This window comes from Eucyclogobius newberryi, unplaced genomic scaffold (assembly GCF_026437365.1).
Source record: "Eucyclogobius newberryi isolate DKJ021-1_F unplaced genomic scaffold, fEucNew1.0.hap1 SCAF_11, whole genome shotgun sequence".
In the NCBI taxonomy this organism is placed as follows: domain Eukaryota; kingdom Metazoa; phylum Chordata; class Actinopteri; order Gobiiformes; family Gobiidae; genus Eucyclogobius; species Eucyclogobius newberryi.
The window spans coordinates 25,580,695-25,604,872 of record NW_027315735.1 but is presented as its reverse complement, the minus strand read 5'-3'; the positions used below and the strand labels follow the sequence as shown (position 1 = coordinate 25,604,872).

The following is a 24,178-nucleotide window of genomic DNA, read 5'->3' as shown; positions in this document are numbered from 1 at the left end:
CATCTATATTCTACAAATAATGTACTGGCTTTTGGGGAACAAGCCACAAGTTGACAAATAAGACCTGAAAGATGATAAAACAGCAGAATCTGTGACTGATTATCGGACGTAAGCCTTTAGTCGTTTAGCCAATTAACTGTTTGATGATGTTTTAGCCAACCAACATTTGTATTAGTTTAGGAATTTTTTTATTGCAATTATAAGGATTTAAGCGTGAGACAGCTTCAGTTTTTCGAGTCAATTGTCAGTTTCATATAAAAACTGAGATGGCTTTTACACTGTTTAGCTGTAGGCTACTCCTCTGTATGCATATATTGCGTCCTCTAAGTGAAATGTAGGTCACAATTATGGTCAGGAGATAAATGAGTAGATTTTGAGAGCTCGCGCCCTCTTTATTCAACTGATTGATGCAGATTTTTTAATTAAATACAGCCTGACTAATTATAGATATTTTAGACTTTAGATGATTTGGTATGAACTAATTTACTTTCAGTATAGGATACATTGGTTGTTCATAATTCACTCAAATCAAAATCAAATCAAATCAATTTATTTTTGTAAGGCCCAAAATCACAACAACAGTTGCCTCTGAGGGCCACAGGGAGAAATGAATCAACAATGTCTGTGGTGGCGAGGGACGATGTCCCAGGGTCCTCTGTCCTTAGACTCTCCTTCTCGGCCAGGAAAAACTACAAAAAAAAAACCTCTTTGGGAAAAAAACGTAGAAACCTGGAGGAGTTCCAGTGAAGGAGAGATCCGACTCTCACAGACGGACAGACGGACACAAGGAGACTGGAGCTGGACCCACTCTTCAGGCAGAAGAGGGACCGACTGAGGCGAACTGGACCCACTCTTCAGGCAGATGAGGGACCGTCTGAGTCGAGCTGGACCCACTCTTCAGGCAGAAGAGGGACTGTCTGAGTCGAGCTGGACCCACTCTTCAGGCAGAAGAGGGACCGACTGAGGCGAACTGGACCCACTCTTCAGGCAGATGAGGGACCGTCTGAGTCGAGCTGGACCCACTCTTCAGGCAGAAGAGGGACCGTCTGAGTCGAGCTGGACCCACTCTTCAGGCAGAAGAGGGACCGTCTGAGTCGAGCTGGACCCACTCTTCAGGCAGAAGAGGGACCGTCGGAGGCGAGCTGGACCCACTCTTCAGGCAGACGAGGGACCGTCGGAGGCGAGCTGGACCCACTCTTCAAGCCTGAATAAGTTGATGTTTGACATACAACAGCATACAACATATTCAGACAAATTGATCATCTCCACTAGTATATTAAAGCAATCATTTCTGCTGCAGTGTTACTTCAGCGTGTGACAACTAAGAAATATGACTGATACTAATACTAATATTAGTTAGATACTAATATTAATCTGCCTTTCTAAATGCTGAGACAATCGCCCAGTAACTCAAAGACATTGGTTATAGACATACTGTAGATTAGTCATCCATTTTCCCAGCTTTGTTCCATTCAATTCTCAGACGTTTCTGTCTCGAGTAGCCCCAAACTTTCTCTCACACTCCCAAGTACCTCTTAACCTGGGCACTAGACAAATTCATCGCTTAATTAATCTGCTGTTGTAGTATATTGTCAGCTGTTACTATTGACTTACTATTACGACTAAAATTGTGCAAAAAACATTCTTATGGATTTGAAAATTACTACAATTTCACCTTCAATTCAATTCAATTTATTTTTGTAACGCCCAAAATCACAACAACAGTTGCCTCTGAGGGCGACAGTGAAAAACGGATTAAGCAATGTCTGTGGTGTGAGGGACGATGTCCCAGAGTCCCCTGCCCTTAGACCCTCCTTCTCAGCCAGGAAAAACTACCAAACCTGGAGGAGTTCCACAGTGAAGGAGAGATCAGTCTCCCTCAGATGGACAGGCGGACGAGAGAGAGACAGTGGAGCTGGAGCCACTCACAGAACAGGTTCATCAGGAGGAGAACCAGATCTTCCAGGCAGATCAAGGACCGTCCATATGGAGTAGAGACCGCTTCACCAGGGGCTCGAGGAGCATCTGGGTCCACAGGTCATCGATGTGGCTATCCCACTCCCCCTGGGGATGGAAGGGATTGGGGAAAGCAAAAGAAAAGTGGAATTAAATATGGAATTAAGGATGGAGCGTGAGATCGACAGGTGGATCGGTGCAGCGGCTGCAGTGATGCAGTCGCTGTATCGGACCGTTGTGGTGAAGAAGGAGCTGAGCCGAAAGACAAAGCTCTCAATTTACCAGTCGGCCTGCGTTCCTACCCTCACCTATGGTCATGAGCTTTGGGTAGTGACCGAAAGAACAAGATCGCGGATACAAGCGGTCGAAATGAGTTTCCTCCGCCGTGTGGCTGGGCGCTCCCTTAGAGATAAGGTGAGGAGCTCGGCCACACGGGGGGAGCTCGGAGTAAAGTCGCTGCTCCTCCACGTCGAGAGGAGCCAGCTGAGGTGGCTCGGGCATCTGTTCCGGATGCCTCCTGGGCGCCTCCCTCGGGAGGTGTTTCAGGCATGTCCCACCGGGAAGAGGCCCCGGGGAAGACCCAGGACACGCTGGGTCTTCCCCATGTCTCTCGGCTGGCCTGGGAACGCCTCGGGATCCCCCGGGAGGAGTTAGAGGAAGTGTCTGGGGAGTAGGAAGTCTGGGAGTCCCTGCTCAGACTGCTGCCCCCGCGACCCGGCCCCGGATAAAGCGGCAGAAAATGGATGGATGGAATTAAATATTGTTTGATAGAATAAGTAGACAGAGTAGACAGAAGCAGAGGCTGGTGTTCAAGCTGCCATACGTCCCCCAGCATAGTTGCTCCTAGGGCAGTGTAGTTGAAACTGTAGGTTTATTTCTTTATTTCTGTTCCCAACTGGCCTGACCATAAGCAATTTCAAAGAGGAACGTTTTAAGATTCTTCTGATTTTAGCTACGGTATATTGCGCAAATGGAAATAGGCTGTTTTACAGGCTTGATTTGATATGCGCTTCAAATGAGAGCTCCTGGTCAAATAAGACTCCGAGGTTTCTTACAGTAGAACTGGAGGCTACACTGACATTGTCCAGTGTGACTATCTGCTCAGATAAAGCGTCCCGTAGATGTTTAGGGCCAAGCACAATGACCTCGTTTTTTTCAGGGTTAAGCAGATAATTAAGTGTCATCCAGGTTTTTATCTCCTTCACACAAGCACTAAGTCTGTCTACTTGATCGCTCTGATCAGGTTTCATTGATAAATACAGCTGTGTGTCATCTGCATATCAGTGGAAGTTAATGCCATGCTTTCTGATAATGTCACCTAACGGCAGAATATAAAGAGTAAACAGAATTGGACCGAGTACTGACCCCTGTGGCACACCACAAGTTACTTTAGAGCAAGGTGAGGAGCTCTGGTTTACATTAACAAATTGGTACCTATCAGATGAATAGGATTTAAACCAGCTCCAACACCTACATCACATTCTAACCTCTGCAGTAGAATGTTGTGGTCGATTGTGTCAAACGCTGCGCTGAGGTCCAACAGAACCAGGATTGAGACCAGTCCATCGTCAGCAGCTTCTATTACAACTTTAAACCAGTTCAAGTTCCTCCTAGTTGGGAAAGACTGGAAAAGGGGATGAATGAGTAATTGACTAATCACAAAATCACCAAAAACATAAGGCAATTACCAAAGTTTCGGATAAAATTGTCAGAAAAATGTTTTTTTCTTTCACTTTTGCAACTTTTTAGGACTGAATACTTACCGGTAATTGTGTTTTCCCAGTAGAGCAAAACTCGGCCACGCTGTCCTCTTTGTTTGCAGCGTAACCCATTTACGAGTTAGAGAGAGCAACAATGCTTGCACCGCGGCAACTGATATACAAGTATTTTTAGCTGAGCGCTTCAGAGGGCAAATACTGCGTAACCTGCCAGAGCTTGAAGTTTGTCAGATGAGAGGCTGTTTGAAGCAGCCAGGAAGCAGCGAATGAAGGAACGCGGAAAAAGAAATGTTGAGGAAAAGTTGGGAGAGCGAGGAGAGACGGGGGGGGGGTTATAAAAGTGGCCAAGGGAAAGCAGGGCAGGATTCGCTGTACACGGAAGGTTGGCCCACCCTCTGTCCAGGTCCAAGGCAGGAAAACGGTGCAGCTGAGACCGCCCCAAAGTGAGCCTCTTCCAAGGGCTTTTCAGGATTAACCTCTTGCTGTAAATAGACCTTCATTTTGGGATTTACATAACTAGGCAAACTGCGAAAGAACTTGCAACTTCTTTACTATGGGGCTTTCACGATTGTCATGGTGGTTGCTTAGAATTGTCAACAGGACGGTCACCTTTTTCCCCTGTGATAATTATTTCTGGCGATTTGCATGTTGTTCGATATAATACTGTAGTAAGACATTGCTTAAAACGTCTTCCAACTAAAGACACAATATATGTTTGGTAATTTGCTATTGTAGAATAAGGTTATGTATTATAAAAGGGAAAACTGCATGCATTTTCTTAATTTAGAGACATTTTTACCCACTTTTTGGTATTCCTTTGCATCTAACTAATGGTGTAGTCCTGTTTTAGAGGTGTAGTACTTTTATAGACCTGATTTACATCTGGTGGTACTAAGAAAGCCACTTCATTTCTTAGGTGGTACCTGGTGTGAAAGGTTTGTGTAAGTAAGTAAGTAAGGAAAAAAAGTCAACTGAATTATGTATGGATGAAGAAAAAAGTGAACAGAAGAGAAGAACAAACTCAAACAAGCTTTAATATAATAGACCCTGTGATTGGGTCAAAAGGAAAGTGAGGTGCTCGGCTGTTTTAAGGGAAGAGAACAAAATCAATACTCAATCATGCCTTGATTAATACATTGAGACGGCGGGATTAAAAGCAGAGTCAAATCAAATCCTCATTTCTTGAAAAAAAATCCTCAGACATTCCATAATGTATGCAGTTATTATAAAAGTGAAGCTAATTTATAACCCTGCCCCAACTGCTTCATAGTGATAAAATAAGAACATATTAGGAGACTCAGGCTGGAGTTAGAATAGACTGGGAGACAGAAAATAGGTTGCAGTCATATGGCATCATCTGTTTGTAGAAATCTGGCAGAATTTGCTGTCAAAATGCAAATTGTTGGACCTGGATTATGGTTAATATCTGTAATTACTTGGTCAGTTCATATGAAACAAAAAACATTTCTCCTTTCTTTTCCTTGTCTTTCTTTCTCTTATACATTTCACAATATCACCATTCACCCCGACATACTGCACACACACACGGATCTGTACCTCTGTTTTTTAATGTTCTCCTGAGCTTTCGTTATTGTCTCGGCCCCAGAGTTGTGACAGTTTAGACCGATGCTTGTGGCGGCTTTGAGAAAAGTGGTCAAAGTTCTTCTGGATTTTGGTAACGCCGTTGCTTCTTTATTCGGCATTTTTTGTTTGGGATGGGGACACGCACGGTGGTATGGTTTGTGAGGCAATCAGTGGATTAGTGCCGGTTTCACTTAATCAGGTGAGGAAAGTGAGTGATGTTGTGGGGATGGAGTTCTGGGTCGTCTCTTTCAGATTGCTGTGTGTGAGCCCACTCGTCTTCGTTAAAATCCCACCGTAAAACTGTGCGAAGGTAGTTTTGTGTACTTTGTTGCGGCGCGCACTTTGCCTCACATTGGTTTCTGACTTGAGTGTGTTTGTTGACCAGAGCCGGGTTGTGACAAACACATGAATGCAAACAAAACAGAAAGCTGCGCACTGAAGACAACATGAATGCAGCATTATTCACAAGGTTAATATAGTGAGTTGGTGCATCAAATCACCAACTAAACATCTGTGGATTTCCTGTTTGGATTCTCCTCTCTACAACTCTGATCTGGACATTGTGACACTCAATCTATCCCTTCTCAAAACTTGTTTCATCTCAGCGCCTTGACCTGCCTGTACGGCCGGCTCAAGGTCAGTGCATTTATCTTTACTGTGTGTCGTCTGCACCTGGGGCCGAAAAAAATGAATTTAAAACCTGTCACAGCGCACAAACTACACCGCTCATGTGAAATATTTCCCAGCAGGCATGTTGTAAACCACACACCCAGCTCCTAACGACACATCTGTCTCTCTGTCCCTTTGCTTCATTTGTTTTTGCCTCTATAGCGCTCTCCGTCTCTTGTCCAGCTCATAAACTTTCAAGCCTTGTCCTATTTTTTTCCTCCTTTGTCTTAGTCACCTCACTTCACCCGCGCATTTTGTCTTTTATGTTTCTCCCATCAACTTTTCTTTCTCTGCTATTGATCTAAAAGCTATTCATGCAGTTCGTGGTTATCAGGGGGTTTGTTCTTTGTCTCCCTAAAAAAAACAAAAAACCTCTTATCTTTTCTCCACGCATTTCCACTGTGAAGGACCCGAAGAATCACTGCCTCCTTTTGAAGTCAAGATAATCACGTCGGGTTTTTTGGACCAGCAGTCAAGTATATGGGAATATATATGTGAATTTGTATGCACTCGCAGCGTGTGTAGGCCTCGCCGAGCTCAGATCCACGCTGCCGGGCCCCGTAATAGGCTTTACTATATCCACCCCACTCGGTCGTCCCTGCACATCAAAAGAAACGCACCAAAAGGCCCAATTAGGACAGCAAAAAGCTTTATTAACCGTGTGCAACAAGAAACATTATTAGCTTTTTAATCTCATCCCTAAAGCATGTTGACTGTGAACATTGAAGGATGGCGCTGAGATAAAAGCCTGCCATGTTGTTATGCTGTATATGCTAAATACATTATAGCTAATTCAAAAATCTTGACTTAATTTAAGATTGCGTGTTTAATCATCCACTGTTGCCAGTTAAACTCATTTTTGAGCTTTCCAATATTGTAAAAATAAATAAATAATCAATGCCCGTTATAAATAGATGCGTTATTTGCACGATATTCAAAGGCAATTGCTTTTACTCAGTTATTCACAAACATATAAACAATATTTTCTGTGCAATTTAGCTCAGCCCAGTGTTGCCTTCAGGTTCCTGTTGTGATACTGGAGCCAATGAGAGAAATGCAAATGAATATAGATAGCTACTTACGTCCCCCTCTTTGCCGCTCGACGGTGTGCACGCTCTTAGGGCCGCATGACGCACATCACTGCACAGACTTAATGGAGCAGACGTAATGAGACGTGGAAATAAAGTTATTTTACCAATATGGCATTTTACAAAGTCAGAACACAAGAAACAGATACACACTTTGAACACAAATTGAAAACGCTTAATATGATGACTTGAACTAAACCCCAGAGCTTTACGGTGAAAATAATGTATTGTTTTGGCAGAAAATGACTTTGTTATGTAATTACTTGGTGTATTGTGCATTCCTATTGAATTTGGTGAGTACCACAGCTATTGTTTAGTGTTGTTTTGTTGCCGTGTCGACGAGCAAAATCCAATATTGCTTTGTTCTTTGACAGTTTGAGTTAGGCGAGGGACATATGCAAAAAAATTTACTAAATAGATAGACAAAACACTATTCATTTGCTATTTATGATATGGTTGACACCCAGTTCATTGTCCTAAGTGCTAATTATCAACCCCTGTCCATAGTGGGCTTTTAAAGGGTTTAATCCAAATAGACAGGTTAAGAATTGTACACAAAAGTAGACAATTACAAAAGAAACAAGGCACATTTCAAACATCATGTGAGCAGCTTTGGTCTGACTTTAACCAGAGTTTCAGAGTCCTGCTGAACATGTTGAGTTCAGTCTGTCGTTTTAGGTCAAAGGGAAGAGAGTTCCACAGTCTAGACCCGTTAAAAGAGAAGCTGGACTGTCCAAAAGACGTTTTAAACTTTGGACAATCCTGACAGAGGCTCTGGTGTTCGGTCTGAGAGAGCCCGGACGTCTGACTGCGGGACCAGAAAACAGCTACAAAACACCATTATTTAAACATTTAAACCCAGATTTAGAACATTCATCTTGGCTTCTTTAGTCAAATTGTTTTGTTGTTTCTTCTACATCAGACAATAAATAAAGTTACCGTCGAAACACACCGTTACATTTTGTCTAAGATAGATTAAAGAAACAACAAAAACTACTAGACTTAAACCTGTATGGAAGATATTATGGAAGATATTTAGTTTAATCTGATTTAGAGTACAAATATTGGCAATGTCTCACTTAGATTTTTTTTAACCCTATTTTTATATTTAAATTCAACAGTAAAATTCCCTGTGAATGTAGCACAACAAGGCATTCGCGACTGATCCAAATGAGTCAATCATGGTATTTTTTACACTAAACTGTTGAATTCTAAGGCGTGAAAATATATGCATTCAATACTTAAAAGATTGATTTGTCATTTTTATATTTTTTTTAACTGAGAAAAACACAAACAATGTAAACTGCATCTGATGAAACAAATTATCTCCCATGAACCTGTTCAAATCTCCTGCTGTATTATGACTTGACTTGACTATGATTGATTGATTGATTGATTGATTGATTGATAGGATTTGCCCCCTCTAGTTTGAGTCCAGGCACTTATTGTACCGTTGCAGGTCAGGGTTAGTGCCTTGGTGCAGGTCAGGGTTGGCTACGTTTGCCCAGTGACCTTTGCAAAGTAAAAAGCTGTTTTTGTGATATGAAGACAGATCTCAAACATCTCCCCCGTATACAACGCTTTATATGACAAATAAATCAGGCCTAACACAATTTTCTGTAATTCAGCTGTTACTGCAAAGTCAATATGTGCTTGTTTGTCTCCTCCTCTGTGTTTTTTGTGTGTTATGAAAGTCTCTGAAATAGAAATCCCTCTCCTGCTGTCGTACTCGTCTGCCCTTAAAGTGTCAGTCCAGGGTTAGACTGTAGTGATTCACACTAGTGTCATGGTGCCCTACTTATCTTTATCTTTCCCTCAATAAACTCTGCAGACAACACACTTATTTCTCTATGTAATTAGTGTGCAGTGTAGCAGCAGTGTAAATTATTGACGAACAATGAACAAGTTAAATTATTTAGTGCTAGAAAATCTGTTAATAATATTCCAAAAATTCAGAGCTGCCAAAAGCCTCGTCTTCAAATGGCAGTGGAGACGTTTTTTTTTTGTTTTTTTTTGCAACATTAAGTCTTCTCTTCTTCCTGTCAAACAGCTAAATGCTTTGATCCTCCAGTATTAGCGCCGTGGCTTGGTTTTTCAGTCACAGTTGGAGCTAAACGCCCAGTAGAGCCGCGGCGCCTTCTGTCCCTGTCTTGAGTCCAGCTGGAGTCTTCGCGGAAGAGAATCTCCACGGTTTTCTTCCCTCCATTGTTTACGCACACGCTGTCGACATTTCAAACTTTATTTTCCTCGCTAACTTTATCTCTCACTTTTATTTCGACAGAGACACAGAAACGATGCACAAGTCTAAACTTTTTGCTAAGGTAACGGTATGTCAGTGCATATTTTTTACGGGTTTAGTACATGAGCCGAACTTGAACATATATAACACTTTTGTTCCATTTGTATTTGTTTATTTATATATCAGCATGTAAAGAGATAGGTGCGCTGCAGCTACAGGCACAATGGTATAATTAAAAGAACATGTTTCCACTATAACATACATTGATCATTATCTTACTTGTTTATCATTGTAGACCCTAATATTGATCTAAAACAGCTTAGTAATGTTCATTCACAGCTGTATTTCACTGAGGCAGACTGCACATCTTTACCTTTTTTAACCTTTCATGTAGTAATCACAATTAAGTACAGAGCTGTGGGCGGCAATGGGGGAATTCTAATCCAGGATCACTCAAATACAGTGTGTAATTGGGCCCGACCGAAACTCAGGCCGATATTCCACCCTGGCATGTTATACATTGTTTTAAAGCTTGAACTCTCTATTACTGACAGATTGCTGAAAGCAGCTCCAGGGTGACGCTCCTGTTTGTGTCCGCTCTGACGTTCATGGTTCCGGCAGCTCTGGATTTAAATACTCTGAACTCTGCCACAAACTCAAGAATAAAAGTTAACTACAGCACAAATCACACCAGCGGCAACATAGGACTTATTTTTGATCAAAGTGTCAGTGGAGAGGAGAGAATATTCTGGCAAACATCATTAGCACACACTCTGCAACTGCTGCTTGTCGACAACAAAGTCCTGGATTATATTCACTAGGGACAAAATGTGTGAAGAGTTGTGGTCTGACTCTGGAGCAGTGAGTGTTTTAAATGTGTCTGCTATAATGCTTTGTTTCTTTTCTTTATATTGGTGAGCGCTTAGCTCGTGAAATGCTAACACAACATTGTAAAAATTGCCTCTGGCTTCTGCACAGTGATTATTGCTTTATTCGTGTGTACTGGACTCAAATTGACATGTAAATGATGGTTAAATTTACGTAGACTAATTACAGCAACACACACGCAATAATTAGGCTTTAATTAGGCTTAAACACCTTTAGGCTCATGAATTCACTTCAATAGTTTAACTCTTCCCTAGCCTTTAAACTTCCCTGCCAGAGTAACAATAATACATCCAGTTTAGAATGAATAATCAGCAGTCTATACTTTATTTATTTTACATTACTAAATATATCGGCACCTCCAACCTCCTTTTGTATCGGTATCATATCAGAACCCTAAAATCCATATCGGCCGGGCCCTAGTGGTTAAGTTTGTGATGAGAGAGCGCTGTTCATTTATGTGACAGGGACAGTGTACATTAATAAACACGACTGTAACTGTACCAGCCACTGTTCCTGGGCAGGCGTTAAAACTGTCCACCTAAAAACACTGATTAAAGAAGAAATGACCCAACATCAGCAGTGAAAGCAGAACATACAGCTAAATAACAGTTTACAATAGTGATGCAATTACGGAAAACATGAAATAATTAGGCCTATATTAACTATTTAAGTAGCTGTTAATTTGGATTGGATAAATTGGGACACAAAAGCAGTGAGGTGAGTACAAGACAGATTTAACAGATTAATGTTGACATGTTGATGAATCCTTTTTTGAGATGTTTTTTTTTAAAGATTTTAAGTGTGTCGCGCTCTGATTTGAACAAGTAACAAATAGCACATGATCAAAGGCAATTTTACTTCATATGACCCCTTTAACCATTCCGAAATACAGATAAAGGTCTCTTATTTGTGTTATTTATATCTTTATAGAATTACCACGTTACTTACCATCACTTTGTTCATTCGTTTTCGTTATAGCAATTTAACACTACACATCACAAAGTTACACCGCACGGCATTAAACTCCAGGGAGACCAGCAGGTGGCACCGAGTTACAGGTCAGATCTGCGAGAGGCGACTCCGCTCACAAGAACGTGTGTTTGCAAGGCACAAAAAACACTCCCGGTGGAATAAACGATAGATGACAGACGCTCCGCCAGAAAACGTACATTGTTTATTTTGAAGATGTCTTGAAGCGCAATGTGTCAGATAGTTTATGGTGGAAGATAAAATAAGACGACATCGCAGAATTACTCACAGACATATTTCACGACATGAAACAGAGAGTTGTTTGGTGTTTATATGGACGTAAAAGTCCTAGTGAGCAGCTCGAGGCTTATACACTCAGATGATTAGAGCGATAAATATACTACGCAACAAGGGTAAAATTGTCTGCTGAATGGAGACGACATACTTTGGGCAGTTAGTGACCACAGGGACTCGCTTGTTCCTTTATGTTTCCCTGCTGTTTCTCTTCCTCTCCTCTTATAAGCAATCAATATCCAAGCCTGCTTAATTATTCCCTTCTTTCCATAATGCAAATGGATCCCTGAAGTGGCGCGTGTTCTAATAAAGCCACCACGTCGCCTTCGGTTCGAGAAGCAATTCGGACGGCTGTAGATATTCGTATCGATTTCGCTAATAGACATGTTCTCCGGCGTCCGAACACACGCCGGGGCAGACGAATGGCACCGCCTCGTGTGCCGACAAGCCGCTTTCGTACTGTTACATGATGGATCCATAATCTATAGCCGCTGGGGTAAAAGTGTTTAGCGGGAGAAGGATGGCTTTTGGACCATGCTGGCTTCTGCCCGGAGGTCAGCGCGGGTCCTGGCTCTGCTGTGTGCCACTTTGAAGGAGCTAATCTGATTTCCTGAAGCTTCCGCGCCGCCGTTTCATCTTAATCATGATCTGTGGCGTTTCATTTTCTCTCACGTTTTGCCTGCAAAAGGCAGTTTCTTTCAACAATCCTTTCCTTTTTTAATCCCCTCCTCACTTTGTTCTCTGACAATTCGACGTTGGCTTGTCCCACTTCTTCTGTCTTTTCTCTTCCTGTGGTGCCACTCGCCCACACTTCTGGATCTCACTCTAATCTCGTCTGAGGGCTCTTTCCTCTCACTTTTTTTTGTCTGAGCAAAATGTGTTTTCATCTGTGTCCTACTACTTTGCAGTTCCTCTCGCTCATGAAATGAAAGGCGTTGCAAAAGTAGTGCCCGAAATGAGCAAAGGAACTAAATATACCTCCAGATTCAGTCAGGGTCCTGCATTAACATGTGATAAAAGACTAAAAGATGAACGGCTAAACTAATACAAGTGTTCCATGCATTTCAGAACACGTTCGAAGAGGTCTAAACCACAGTGTTACCGGGTTTTCTTTACACAATTAGGGCTTTGCTATATTCGACCATTCAAATTGCAATCTTGATTCAACTGTGATTAATCTTGCAGCTCACTGGTAAGTTCTTTGCTGAGACCTTTTTATATTTATAGTGAATCATCCTTCCAATCAGCTCTGACTCCACGTAGCAGGGGTTGTTGTCCTTCACACGATGATTGAACGTTATTTAAACATTTCAGAATCCATATTGTGTGTTCGTTCAGCCGTTACGCCCCTTTAATCAAAATCCATAAATCCACCACGTTTCTGGTGGATCTGGTTTACCGCCTGCGTGTCTTTATGGAGATGTAATTACCTCGCCTGGAATGTTCCACAGCATAGTATAAAAACCATGGAGACAAGCAGATGGACATCTTCAAGCCAGTTTATTGGTCAAATCTGAGGAGAGGCAAGCATAGTGAGAATCTTTCATGGAGTACATTTGTGATTATTGGATGAATGCAATAAAGATCAGATCGATGCCACACTGTAAATATCTGTAGGGGTTGTAAAATCCCTTCAAACAGATTCAGTGTATTTAGCAGTCGGTTGTTACTGTTTGCCTCGGCTTCTAGAATAGTCTGCCGTCATTTATTACTGCCTGCAGGGAAACACCAGGCAATTCGACGCGCCACACAAAGACACACATTTGAAAACACACACTTTCGGATTGTGCTTCGTGGGCTGCATTTGAAAGAGAGAAACATGGCTGTCGGTGTATGTCGAGTAGAGGTGCTGTATAGAAGAACTGTAATTGCTTCAAATGAGAAGATAAACATGCAGAGATTTATATAAAAAGATGTACATATATGCGCCAGTCGACGCATGCCTGGAGATGTATGCTGTGATTAAGAAGCTTGGGGGCGATGAACAGATATAGTTTAAGGTTAAATATAAAGTAGAATACACTTTGATGCTCTGTATATCCTACAGGCACACTTCCATGTCGTATAGCAAACCAAGTGATAAAAGCATTGTTTATGTGTGCAGAAGGGGGCAGAAAATGGTCATGCAACATGCTGCTGGGATGCCATTCGTATCCACTGGGACTTCATCCTATAATCAGCCAGTCTCTCTGCCAGTACTGTGTGCACGTCCAATAGTGCATATGTGTGTAAGCCAGAGCCACGGAGACTCCCCACTGCTGTCCGTCCTGTCTCCGCGAGTATGTTGTGAAAGAGGAACAAGAACATCCGCCTATTCATGAGCACATTTTCACACTACGCGGCAGATAGCGCGCTTTTTTTTTTCACTCACCAAATCTTTCCTGCTAAATCTGCCCATATGGCTCCCTAACAATCATCTCCTGTTCATTATCCGCCGTAAACAGACGGAACGTGGCTCATATCCAGTCCATTCACACATTGAGTCTGCGTGGCCATTTAAGACGGATTGAGATGCAACTGAAAAATGATACTGCTTTACTTGTTTGGCAAAGCATCTCACTCGAAGTGCTTTAAGCTCATATGCATAACTCTGTTCTTTAGCAGGGATCCTCCATCCATCTTCTGCCGCTTTATCCGGGGCCGGGTCGAGGGGGCAGCAGTCTGAGCAGGGACTCCCAGACCTCCTTCTCCCCAGACACTTCCTCCAACTCCTCCGGGGGGATCCCGAGGCGTTCCCAGGCCAGCCGAGAGACATAGTCTCTCCAGCGTGTCCTGGGTCTTCCCCGGGGCCTCTTCCCGGTGGGACATGCCTGAAACACCTCCCGAGGGAGGCGCCCAGGAGGCATCCGGAACAGATGCCCGAGCCACCTCAGCTGGCTCCTCTCAACCTGGAGGAGCAGCGGCTCTACTCCGAGCTCCCCCCGTGTGGCCGAGCTCCTCACCTTATCTCTAAGGGAGCGCCCAGCCACATGGCGGAGGAAACTCATTTCGACCGCTTGTATCCGCGATCTTGTTCTTTCGGTCACTACCCAAAGCTCATGACCATAGGTGAGGGTAGGAACGTAGACCGACCGGTAAATAGAGAGCTTTGCCTTTCGGCTCAGCTCCCTCTTTACCACAACGGTCCGATGCAGCGACTGCATCACTGCAGCCGCTGCACCGATCCGCCTGTCGATCTCACGCTCCATCCTTCCCTCACTCGTGAACAAGACCCCGAGATACTTGAACTCCTCCACTTGGGGCAAGGACACCCCACCCACCTGGAGAGGGCAAGCCACCTTTTTCCGGTCGAGAACCATGGCCTCGGATTTGGAGGTGCTGATTCTCATCCCAGCCGCTTCACACTCGGCTGCAAACCGTCCCAGTGCATGTTGCAGGTCCGGGTTTGATGGAGCCATCAAGACAACATTGTCTGCAAACAGCAGAGATGTGATCCTGTGGTCCCCAAACCGGACACCCTCCGACCCCTGACTGCGCCTAGAAATTCTGTCCATAAAAACTATGAACAGAACCGGTGACAAAGGGCAGCCCTGGCGGAGTCCAACATGCACTGGGAACAGGTCTGACTTACTGCTGGCAATGCGAACACAGCTCCTGCTCCGGTCATACAGGGACCGGAGAGCCCTGAGCAAAGGGCCCCGGACCCCGTACTCCCGGAGCACCCCCCAAAGGACACCCCGAGGGACACGGTCGAAAGCCTTCTCCAGATCCACAAAGCACATGTGGACTGGTTGGGCAAACTCCCATGAACCCTCGAGCACCCGATGGAGGGTATAGAGCTGGTCCAGTGTTCCACGACCGGGACGAAAACCACTCTGCTCCTCCTGAATCCGAGGTTCGACTATCGGTCGGATTCTCCTCTCCAGTACCTTGGAATAGACCTTACCCGGGAGGCTGAGGAGTGTGATCCCTCTGTAGTACACACCCTCCGGTCCCCCTTCTTGAACAGAGGGACCACCACCCCGGTCTGCCAGTCCAGAGGCACGGTCCCCGAACGCCACGCAATGTTGCAGAGATGTGTCAACCAAGACAAGTCCTACAACATCCAGACTTTAGGTACTCAGGGCGGATCTCATCCACCCCCGGAGCCCTGCCACCGAGGAGTTTGCGAACAACCTCAGTGACTTCAGCTTGGGTGATGGATGAGCCAGCCTCCGAGTCCCCGGTCTCTACTTCCTCTTCGGAAGACGTGACTGAGGGATTAAGGAGATCCTCAAAGTATTCCTTCCACCGTCCGACGACATCCCCAGTCAAGGTCAGCAGGCCTCCACCCGCACCGTAAATGGTGTTGGTGAGACACTGCTTCCCCCTCCTGAGGCGCCGGACGGTTTGCCAGAATTTCTTTGGTGCCGACCGATAGTCCTCCTCCATGGCCTCCCCGAACTCCTCCCAGGCCCGGGTTTTTGCCTCTGCAACAGCACGAGCCGCGGCTCGCTTGGCCTGCCGATACCCGTCGATGACCTCCGGAGACCTACAAGCCAGAGTGGCCTGATAAGGCCTCCTTCTTCAGTCTGACGGCATCCCTTACTTCCGGTGTCCACCACCGGGTTCGGGGATTGCCGCCACGACAGGCACCGGAGACCCTGCGACCACAGCTCCGAGCAGCCCCATGTCCCGGGGGAGCTGCCTCCCCCGGGACATGGGAGAAGCTCTCCCGGAGGTGCGAGTTGAATACCCTACTGACAGAGGGCTCCACTAGACGTTCCCAACAGACCCTCACAATGTGCTTGGGTCTGCCAAGTCTGTCCGGCTTCCTCCTCCACCAGCGGATCCAACTCACCACCAGGTGGTGATCGGTTGACAACTCTGCCCCTCTCTTCACCCGAGTGTCCAAGACACGCGGCCGGAGGTCAGATGACACAACAACAAAGTCGATCATTGACCTCCGGCCTAGGGTGTCCTGGTGCCATGTGCACTGATGGACACCCTTGTGCCTGAACATGGTGTTCGTTATGGACAATCCGTGGCTAGCACAGAAGTCCAATAACTGAACACCGCTCGGGTTCAGATTGCGGAAGCCGTTCTTCCCGATCACCCCTCTCCAGGTGTCACTGTCATTGCCCACGTGGGCGTTGAAGTCCCCCAGTAGAACAACGGAGTCTCCGGTCGGTGCATTGTCCAGTACCCCTCCCAAGGACTCCAAGAAGGCCGGGTACTCTGCACTGCTGTTCGGCCCGTAGGCCGCCACAACAGTGAGAGACCTGTCCCCCACCCGAAGGCGGAGGGACGCGACCCTCTCGTTCACCGGGGTAAACTCCAACACGTGGCGGCTGAGCTGAGGGGCTATCAGCAAGCCCACACCAGCCCGCCGCCTCTCCCCGCGGGCAACACCAGAGAAGTGGAGCGTCCAGCCCCTCTCGAGGAGATGGGTTCCAGAGCCCAAACTGTGCGTGGAGGTGAGGCCGACTATATCTAGTCGGTATCGCTCAACCTCCCGCACAAGCTCAGGCTCTTTCCCCCCCAGCGAGGTGACATTCTATGTCCCCAGAGTTAGTCTCTGTGTCTGGAGATCTGGTCGCCGAGGCCCCTGCCGTCGACTGCCGCCCAGATCTCTCTGCACCGGCCCCTTATGGATCCTCCTGCAGGTGGTGGGCCCACGGGAGGGCGGCCCCACGTCGCTCTTTCGCGCTGTGCCCGGCCGGGCCCCGTGGGGTAAGACCCGGCCACCAGGCGCTCGCCATGGAGCACCCATCCCAGGCCTGGCTCCAGGATGGGGCCCCGGTGACGCCGATCCGGGCGACGTAAACTGCCTTGTTTGTGTTGTCATCATAGGGGGCTTCTGAACCAGCAGGGATCCTAAAGTATGTTATTTATTCTTAGAGCTTTTAAAAACTTGACACATGGTGGCGCCTGTTGGTTCGATTATGTTATGTTTTGTCCGTCATTCTATCAGAAAGCTCATAATAACGTTTCAATCCGGGTAGTGCGAACAATCGGATTTTAATCAAAACCAGAACATTATAGGGATTTTTAATTGAGAGATCCACAGCCAATCCTCTGTCTGCAAAAAGCATGTTGTTTGGAGCAGACTTCAGACTTTGGAGGAAAAATTTGACAATATTGTGTGTGAAATGGCACTAATTAATGTTGTTATTTAATGTCTTTTTTATGTTCGTGAATAAAAATTGACAGCCATTTGTATTTGTTATTAATAAGAAAAAATAATACATATATACAGCCGTAAAATATCAATACATCTATTTTACATACTGTCCCTCTTGTGGTTGGTGTTCAGTGCCACCGCTCCCGTACGCACATAATGCACATAGGCTATTTGTGCAGCAGCTGCACTGTTCCTTTTAAACTGGGAGGCTACAGTAGGCCTACTCTGTCTTTAATTCAATTTAAAACTAATTGGGAGTGTAATTTCCTCTCTTTCCAAATTTGAGATGCGCATGGGCAGCTCCACAAGCCACAGTTTTGATCAGCAAACGTATTCTACAAACTACAAGGAGCAAAATGGTCTTCAGGTGATTAAAAAAAAATCACCTAAAAAAAATTAGAAATCATGAAAAATATAATACAACAAGACGTGCCATGCGTCCAGCTGGCGCGACAAACTGTGGAGCTGACACAGCGGCGTGTGCAAAGCCAAAGTGGTTCAACTTCTTACAAATGACTTAATCATGTTTTCATAAATGTAACAAACAAGAGTTTGCAGCCTGTAGTGTTTTCTAGAGCCTCCATTAGTTCTGCAGAAAACCAGGAGAAGGGCTTCAGGTGCAGGGGCGGAGCAAGGATATATAAGGACTGTGGGGGGGCCTCATAATAAACTAAGTAATGAGTTGATAATAATATTGCTTCTAAAATGCACCAAAATACAGGCAAATGTAATGATTTTTGTTGAAAGGTTCTTGTTTGAGGGCCCCCAGATCTCACTTAGGATTGTTATTTATGCAATATTTACTAAATTCAATTCATAAAAAGACATAACTTCAGAAATGTTAAGGTTGTGTTACAGAAATCAAACCCCAACATGATTTGTACACGTCCGAAGTGGCTTTGGGGCACATACAGTAGCCCTGCATGTGTTTTTGTTATAAATATCACTTCGGCACAGGACAATGCAAAAAAGAGAACATGTGTATTTTTAGTCATTTACATAGCGGAGCATCAAGTGTATAATGCAGTCACATGAGGCTAGCTTCAATTACGGCACACAATGACACTTTTTCCCGTATTTCCCTCAGGCTGTAGTAGCGCTTATATCCGGAAGCTTAGACCAGTGATGTGTGAATGAGCATTTGGTCATGTCATGCTTTTATTTTTATCAGTCTCAGCTCTGTTGCGTTGAGTCGATGCGGCATCTTCTTCGTAGCCATCGTACACCCACACGCCGTTCATTTTATCATCAGTTAATGTCTCCTTCAAAGCCAACTCTTTCATCATTTGGATCCCGCGTCTGGCTCGTATCGACTTGGGCTGTAATTAAAATGTGATCGAAATCGCCGGCCAAAGCACCTCTTGAATTTCAAGATCTCCATTGCATTTTGCAGCCAATTGAACTCGACTTTATCCCCCATCCAGCGTCTCTGAGTGCTTTTAATCTCTTCTACTTCTTCCATCTGTGACTTTAAGCTCTATTTTCTTTGCTCTTTTCCCCCTCCTGCACCGCTCTGCGCCCTGACATGCAACTCTGCTTATATGTGCACGCAGAACTATTATGGGTGGTGAACAGAAGTGATGGATCGTGCGACTGCGAGCGTTGATAGATTGAAGTGGCCTTTTCATGAACATGGTTTTGGGCCCGACGAGGAAAACACAATTGCAGCGCACACAGCCCCACATCTCCTCTCTGTCAATATTTCATCTTCTTGGCGCTCGTGTCAATATTTGGGTCTTTATCCGTCCGCTGCGCCGCCAGAGCAGGGCGTGAAATGTAACGAGACGTGTTTGTTTTGCTGCGCTCTTGACGGTCGACAAGGCATTGATTGCGGCGCCATTAGTGTTAGAATTAAATGATCCCGGCGAGAAATTTGCAAGAAGATGTGAAATTGTTTTAGTTAAATATCGGTGTGCTTTTGATTGCGATTCGTCTTGCAGCTTTATACAAGAAGGAGACTTATGGTCGAATCGTTAAGCAAACAGAGCGATGGGTGAATGATTGATGTGATTTTGGCATTTGTTGATAGTGATGGTAGATTGTTTTAGGTCTTTATTTTCTTAAAGAGGAGACACACAGTAACAGAACTGGATTGATGTAAAAATGCAGCAACGATTAAAAACAACAAAGTGTGTAATCTTTCATAAGAGTGTAAAGTGAGATCCCTGCACCTTTGTGTGTCTTTTTACATTTTTACATTTGTCACATACTTAATCCTTTGCCAAAACATTTAAAGACATGTTTTAACACATGTTCCATTTCCGGGTGAATTGACAAGTAAGAAAGGTCTAAAATAGGGAGTAAAACAGGGACAACACGAGAACTAAAGCAAGACTAAACAGGACTAAACCAGGGGAAATACCAGGACTAAAGCAAGACTAACCAGGGAACAAAACAGGACTAAACCAGGGAACAAAACCAGGACTAAAACGGGACCAAACCAGGGAACAAAACAGGACTAAATCAAGACTAACCAGGACTAAAGAGAGACTAAACAGGGCAAAACCAGGACTTAACCAAGGACAAAACAGAACTAAACCATGGACAAAACCAGGACTAAACCCGTGACAAAACAGGACTAAAGCAAGACTAAACAGGATTGAAGAAAGACTAAACTGGACTAAACCAGGGGAAAAATAGGACTAAAGCAAGACTAACCAGGGAACAATAGGACTAAAGCAAGACTAAACAGGACCAAACCAGGGACTAAACCAGGGACTGAACCAGGGACTGAACCAGGGACAAAACCAGGAATAATATCCTTAGATGATATTCTGAACAAATAATGAATATGAATATGAATATCTTTATTGGTATACTCCAAGATATTGAGATATTCAATACTTTTATTAATATCCCCCAGCCCTGTTTCCAAGTAACCAACACATGACGCTACCATAAAATAGGATCTATTCTCATTCAGGTCTCACTTTTGCCTCCCAGATCACTGCAAAAACTAGAAGGGCACATTCGAGCAGATCTTCGAGAAGGCATGAAACCCAAATGATGAAGAAAGAAAAAGAAAAAAGGAGGAAAAAAAGGCTCGCTCAGTGGGAGTGGGCAAAAGGAGGAGCAGTGGCGTGTGCGCGAGTTCCGAGCGTGTGCGAAGGGATGAGAGAGGAAACGGGGTTGCAGAGAGACGCGGGAGTGCGGCGCATGTATGTGTCAATGTGCGCGGCAGCCACCCGAGCACGTGACCTCGCCAAAAAGAGACAACAACGGCACCTCGGCACACGGAGCAGTTTCCACGACGACGGCAACAGCGCCAAAACATGGGGGCCGTGGTGGGGACTCTGACCATGCAGACCAAGCAGCGGAGGCCGTCCAGGGGTGAGAGAGAGCTACTTGCACATACACACGGACACGTTAAGAGCGCGGTGGGGCTTTCATGTCAAAGCGTACGTGTTTGAGGCAGGGCAAGTTTTGAGTAGCGCTTCACTGCGAAACAGCCTGCAGGCGGAAATCAATGTGTTGTGATGCGGCTGTGACGGAGAGGAGCGGACCAACAGGTGCCAGTCTCAAAGTTTCACCCCAGATCGGCTGCTGGTTTCGGTATTTTCACATTTTGGCGCGGACCCCGTTATCTCGCGCCGTCTGTTGCGCAGACGAGAGAGAGAGACGCAAATAAAACACACATGTCGGAGGTGTTTGTCAATCTGCTCACACGCGCGGCTTTTCCGTCTCGCTGTTACCTTGGAAGCACGGTAGTCATGGCAACAAGGAGATGTCAGAATCTTTTTTTATTTATTTTTTTCCGCTCGACGAGATTGGGGTTTTTCTAAATTCAGTCAGGGCCAAGGTGATGGAGATGGTTCAGTGCAGGGAGGCAATGCAGATATGAGACGCTAGAGTGGACCTGTTGCAACTGCATATGCATTTGCAACTGAATAAATGCATATGTTTTGCTTTTTATTGCAAAAAAAAGGTCAAGATTCAGTCACACAAAAGATCAGATTTGGGCAATAAGATTCAAGACGTTTTGGGGAAGCTTTTGAAAGGTTTATTTTTGTACTTTGACATGTTTTGTGTGTGTGTTTTTACACAAAGACAACCACAATGTGTTGTTTGCCAAAATATGCAGTTAAACAGAGGATTTCCAAGGCTAAAATGCCCTCTATCAAGTCATTTAAATGCATTTGTTAAGGCTTTGTTACTGCACAATTTGCACAAGCGGTACGTTTCCTAAATCAGTGCTTTCGACTGGTTTTATCTTTTGAATATGCCCCCATTTCCACTATAATCTCAGACAAACATTTCCCCCCCTGGTTGCTCCACAGCAAGCACAATGTTTTTGCTATTTTGAATAATGAGGGTATTGAAGAACCGCGGTGTGAATGTGTGAAATCTGGTCCGCTTTCAAACGAGAACGATCCCAAAACACCACGGAGAGACTCGGTTTTATACTGCGAGATCAGAGTCGTACGTGATGATGGGGCCGGTTGCAGAATAAGTAAACGCCTTCGTGTGTTTGCATGGAACGGGGCCGTGATTATTTGCACAGCTGCTGCTTTCATCTGTCATGTTCCATCAATTTCACCTCATTTGTTAAGTGTCAAGTTGTTTCCTTCCTTTTACCAAGGGCTCACTCACTACCTGGTTTTGATTCTGAGCCATAGGCAGAAGGTGCACTTCTCTGCCTCAATACGTTCCAGTTCTTTCAAATTTGAGCAAAACAATTGCTAATTAAACGGTTCTCGTGGCTCTGTTCGAATTTCAGGGAAAAAAAGCAATAAACTTGTTCTCTGTTTGGCAATCTTCATTTAGAAAGACCTTGGTGCGTCCTCAAAGCTACTGGCGAATCAGTGAATTGATTTATAGAATCCTTTTGTGAATGACTCACAGTGTGTAGATGTGTGTTTGTCCTACAGGGAATACCTCACACATTGTTATCGTGGTCTTACATTTGATTTACTTTGTATGTGTGTATTTTAGGGCTGAAGAACTTTAGCTAAGAAGTTGATTAATTGGTTGATGGACGACCAAAATGTTTATTAGTCTTTTTGTTGGGGAATTTGAAAGGTCATCATAATAGCAGAAAGCAGAAGGAATGAAGTGAGATTTTGGAGTCAATTGTAAGTTTCAGCTTCCTTTTATCTGATAAATACTGTTTACTTGTAGCGTTCTGTATCCTTTTCTAGTGGATCCCTCCTGGATGAATGAGGGATTACACCAACAGCGTTCTGTATAAATAGTTGTTAATTGGGTACCTCCCGTCGTCTTTTCAGTGCAATACTTAATAGTCTTTAGAGTTTTTTCCAGCATCAGACGGTCGCCCATTTTAATCGACTATATTAATTCACATACTGGTATTTCATCTTTCTTTATTCTGGTAAGTTGCTTGCGAACCAATCCTCTTTTACATGAAACGAGCTACTATGAAATGCACTATACATTTTCCCATGTCACTAATCTCAAGGTTATGTGTATACCATGAGACCCGGTGTGTACAACCTCCTACAGATCAAAGTCACCGAGATGAAACGCTCTTTATTCCCCGGCATCATACAGCGTCCATTATTAAACCCGCGCTCGCACCGGCGTCTCGTACAGTATTCTGGATCCGCTGTAGTGGCGCCGTAAGCCTTCTCCCGTGGCCCCCTGCAGCACTGTTGTCTCAATCATCTCCAGCTTTCGACTGTCACCTTTCTTTCATCCCCTCATTCCTCCTCTCCTTCCTCCTCGCGGCACGTTCCGCTTTGTCGACTTTCCCAAAGGCACTAAGCTTCCTTGTACCTCTTTATTTCGCTCTCTTTCTCCGTCACCCACGCTCCCCATTAGCTCTGGTGTGAGCTCTTATTAAGTCATCTCATCATTCTTACGGGACGCCTGTACTTTCTGTGTTCATCTGCGCTTTGCTGTGACTCATTTGAGAGTTTCTGCTGATTTCCTGTCCAGCCGTGTTGCTTCACCACAATCTACATTGACATACGCTTGCTATTTATGTTTATTAGCATCTTTGGACGACTTATCCGCGCGCACTCGATGGAGAAAGTGTCCTGAAGTTGTTTTCCATCTCTTGTAATGGTAAATGTAACATCACAGGAGCCCTTGGGCCTTTCATGGTTTATTGACTAAGCCTTATGAAGCCGACGTGTGCAAGTGTACGGACTGTTCATTGTTTTACACGCGGGATGTTTCCGTTAGCTGTTGTTTGTCTTAAGGGCTGGATGCAGATCGCTCCGTGTGTTTTCAACCAAAAGGGAGTTATTGGACTTGAAGTGACCCGCCCATAGGGACATGCACGGGTTGGTTACACTGACTCGGAAAACGATGAACAAAGAAAACAATGCACTGGTGTGAATGTCATCTTTATTATGCATTTCATTTTAATAAACACATTTTGGTTTCTTCATTCAACTGCTCGATTGTTTGCCTCGGGTCTTCACATGGCAAATGTTTACAGCAGCAACAAGCCACATTACTGTAACCTGATGACAACAGGTAGCGTTCACGTTGAAGGAGGGCAGGGGCATAACTAGGGACATTCACTGTTTTGAAGGAAATAAAAAAACGTATAATACAAAAAATATTATTATTATCATCATTATTTGTTAGGGATTGGCTCCAAAAACCTGCCATATTCATTTTGTGGGTTGAAGTCTTTTCCTTTGACAAGAACCACATCTTTGGAATAAGGGAAACACTTTCTAAAGATATTATGATCACATTT

The 24,178-nt window shown here is 44.6% G+C and overlaps 1 protein-coding gene across 3 annotated transcripts in view; it reads left to right on the top strand.

The window, feature by feature from the left end:
* LOC140354607 (A-type potassium channel modulatory protein KCNIP1-like) overlaps positions 1–24,178 on the top strand; it is a 50,518-nt gene that overhangs the window by 16,031 nt on the left and 10,309 nt on the right. The window contains exon 1 of one of the 3 annotated variants that reach the window (XM_072439711.1): positions 20,569–20,838. The exons of the other annotated variants lie outside the window; for them this stretch is intronic. Within the exon in view, the coding sequence (XP_072295812.1) occupies positions 20,781–20,838 (58 nt within the window). The 5' untranslated portion in view covers positions 20,569–20,780. Of the gene's footprint in view, positions 1–20,568; positions 20,839–24,178 lie in introns of those variants that run through there. 3 annotated transcript variants of the gene reach the window in all.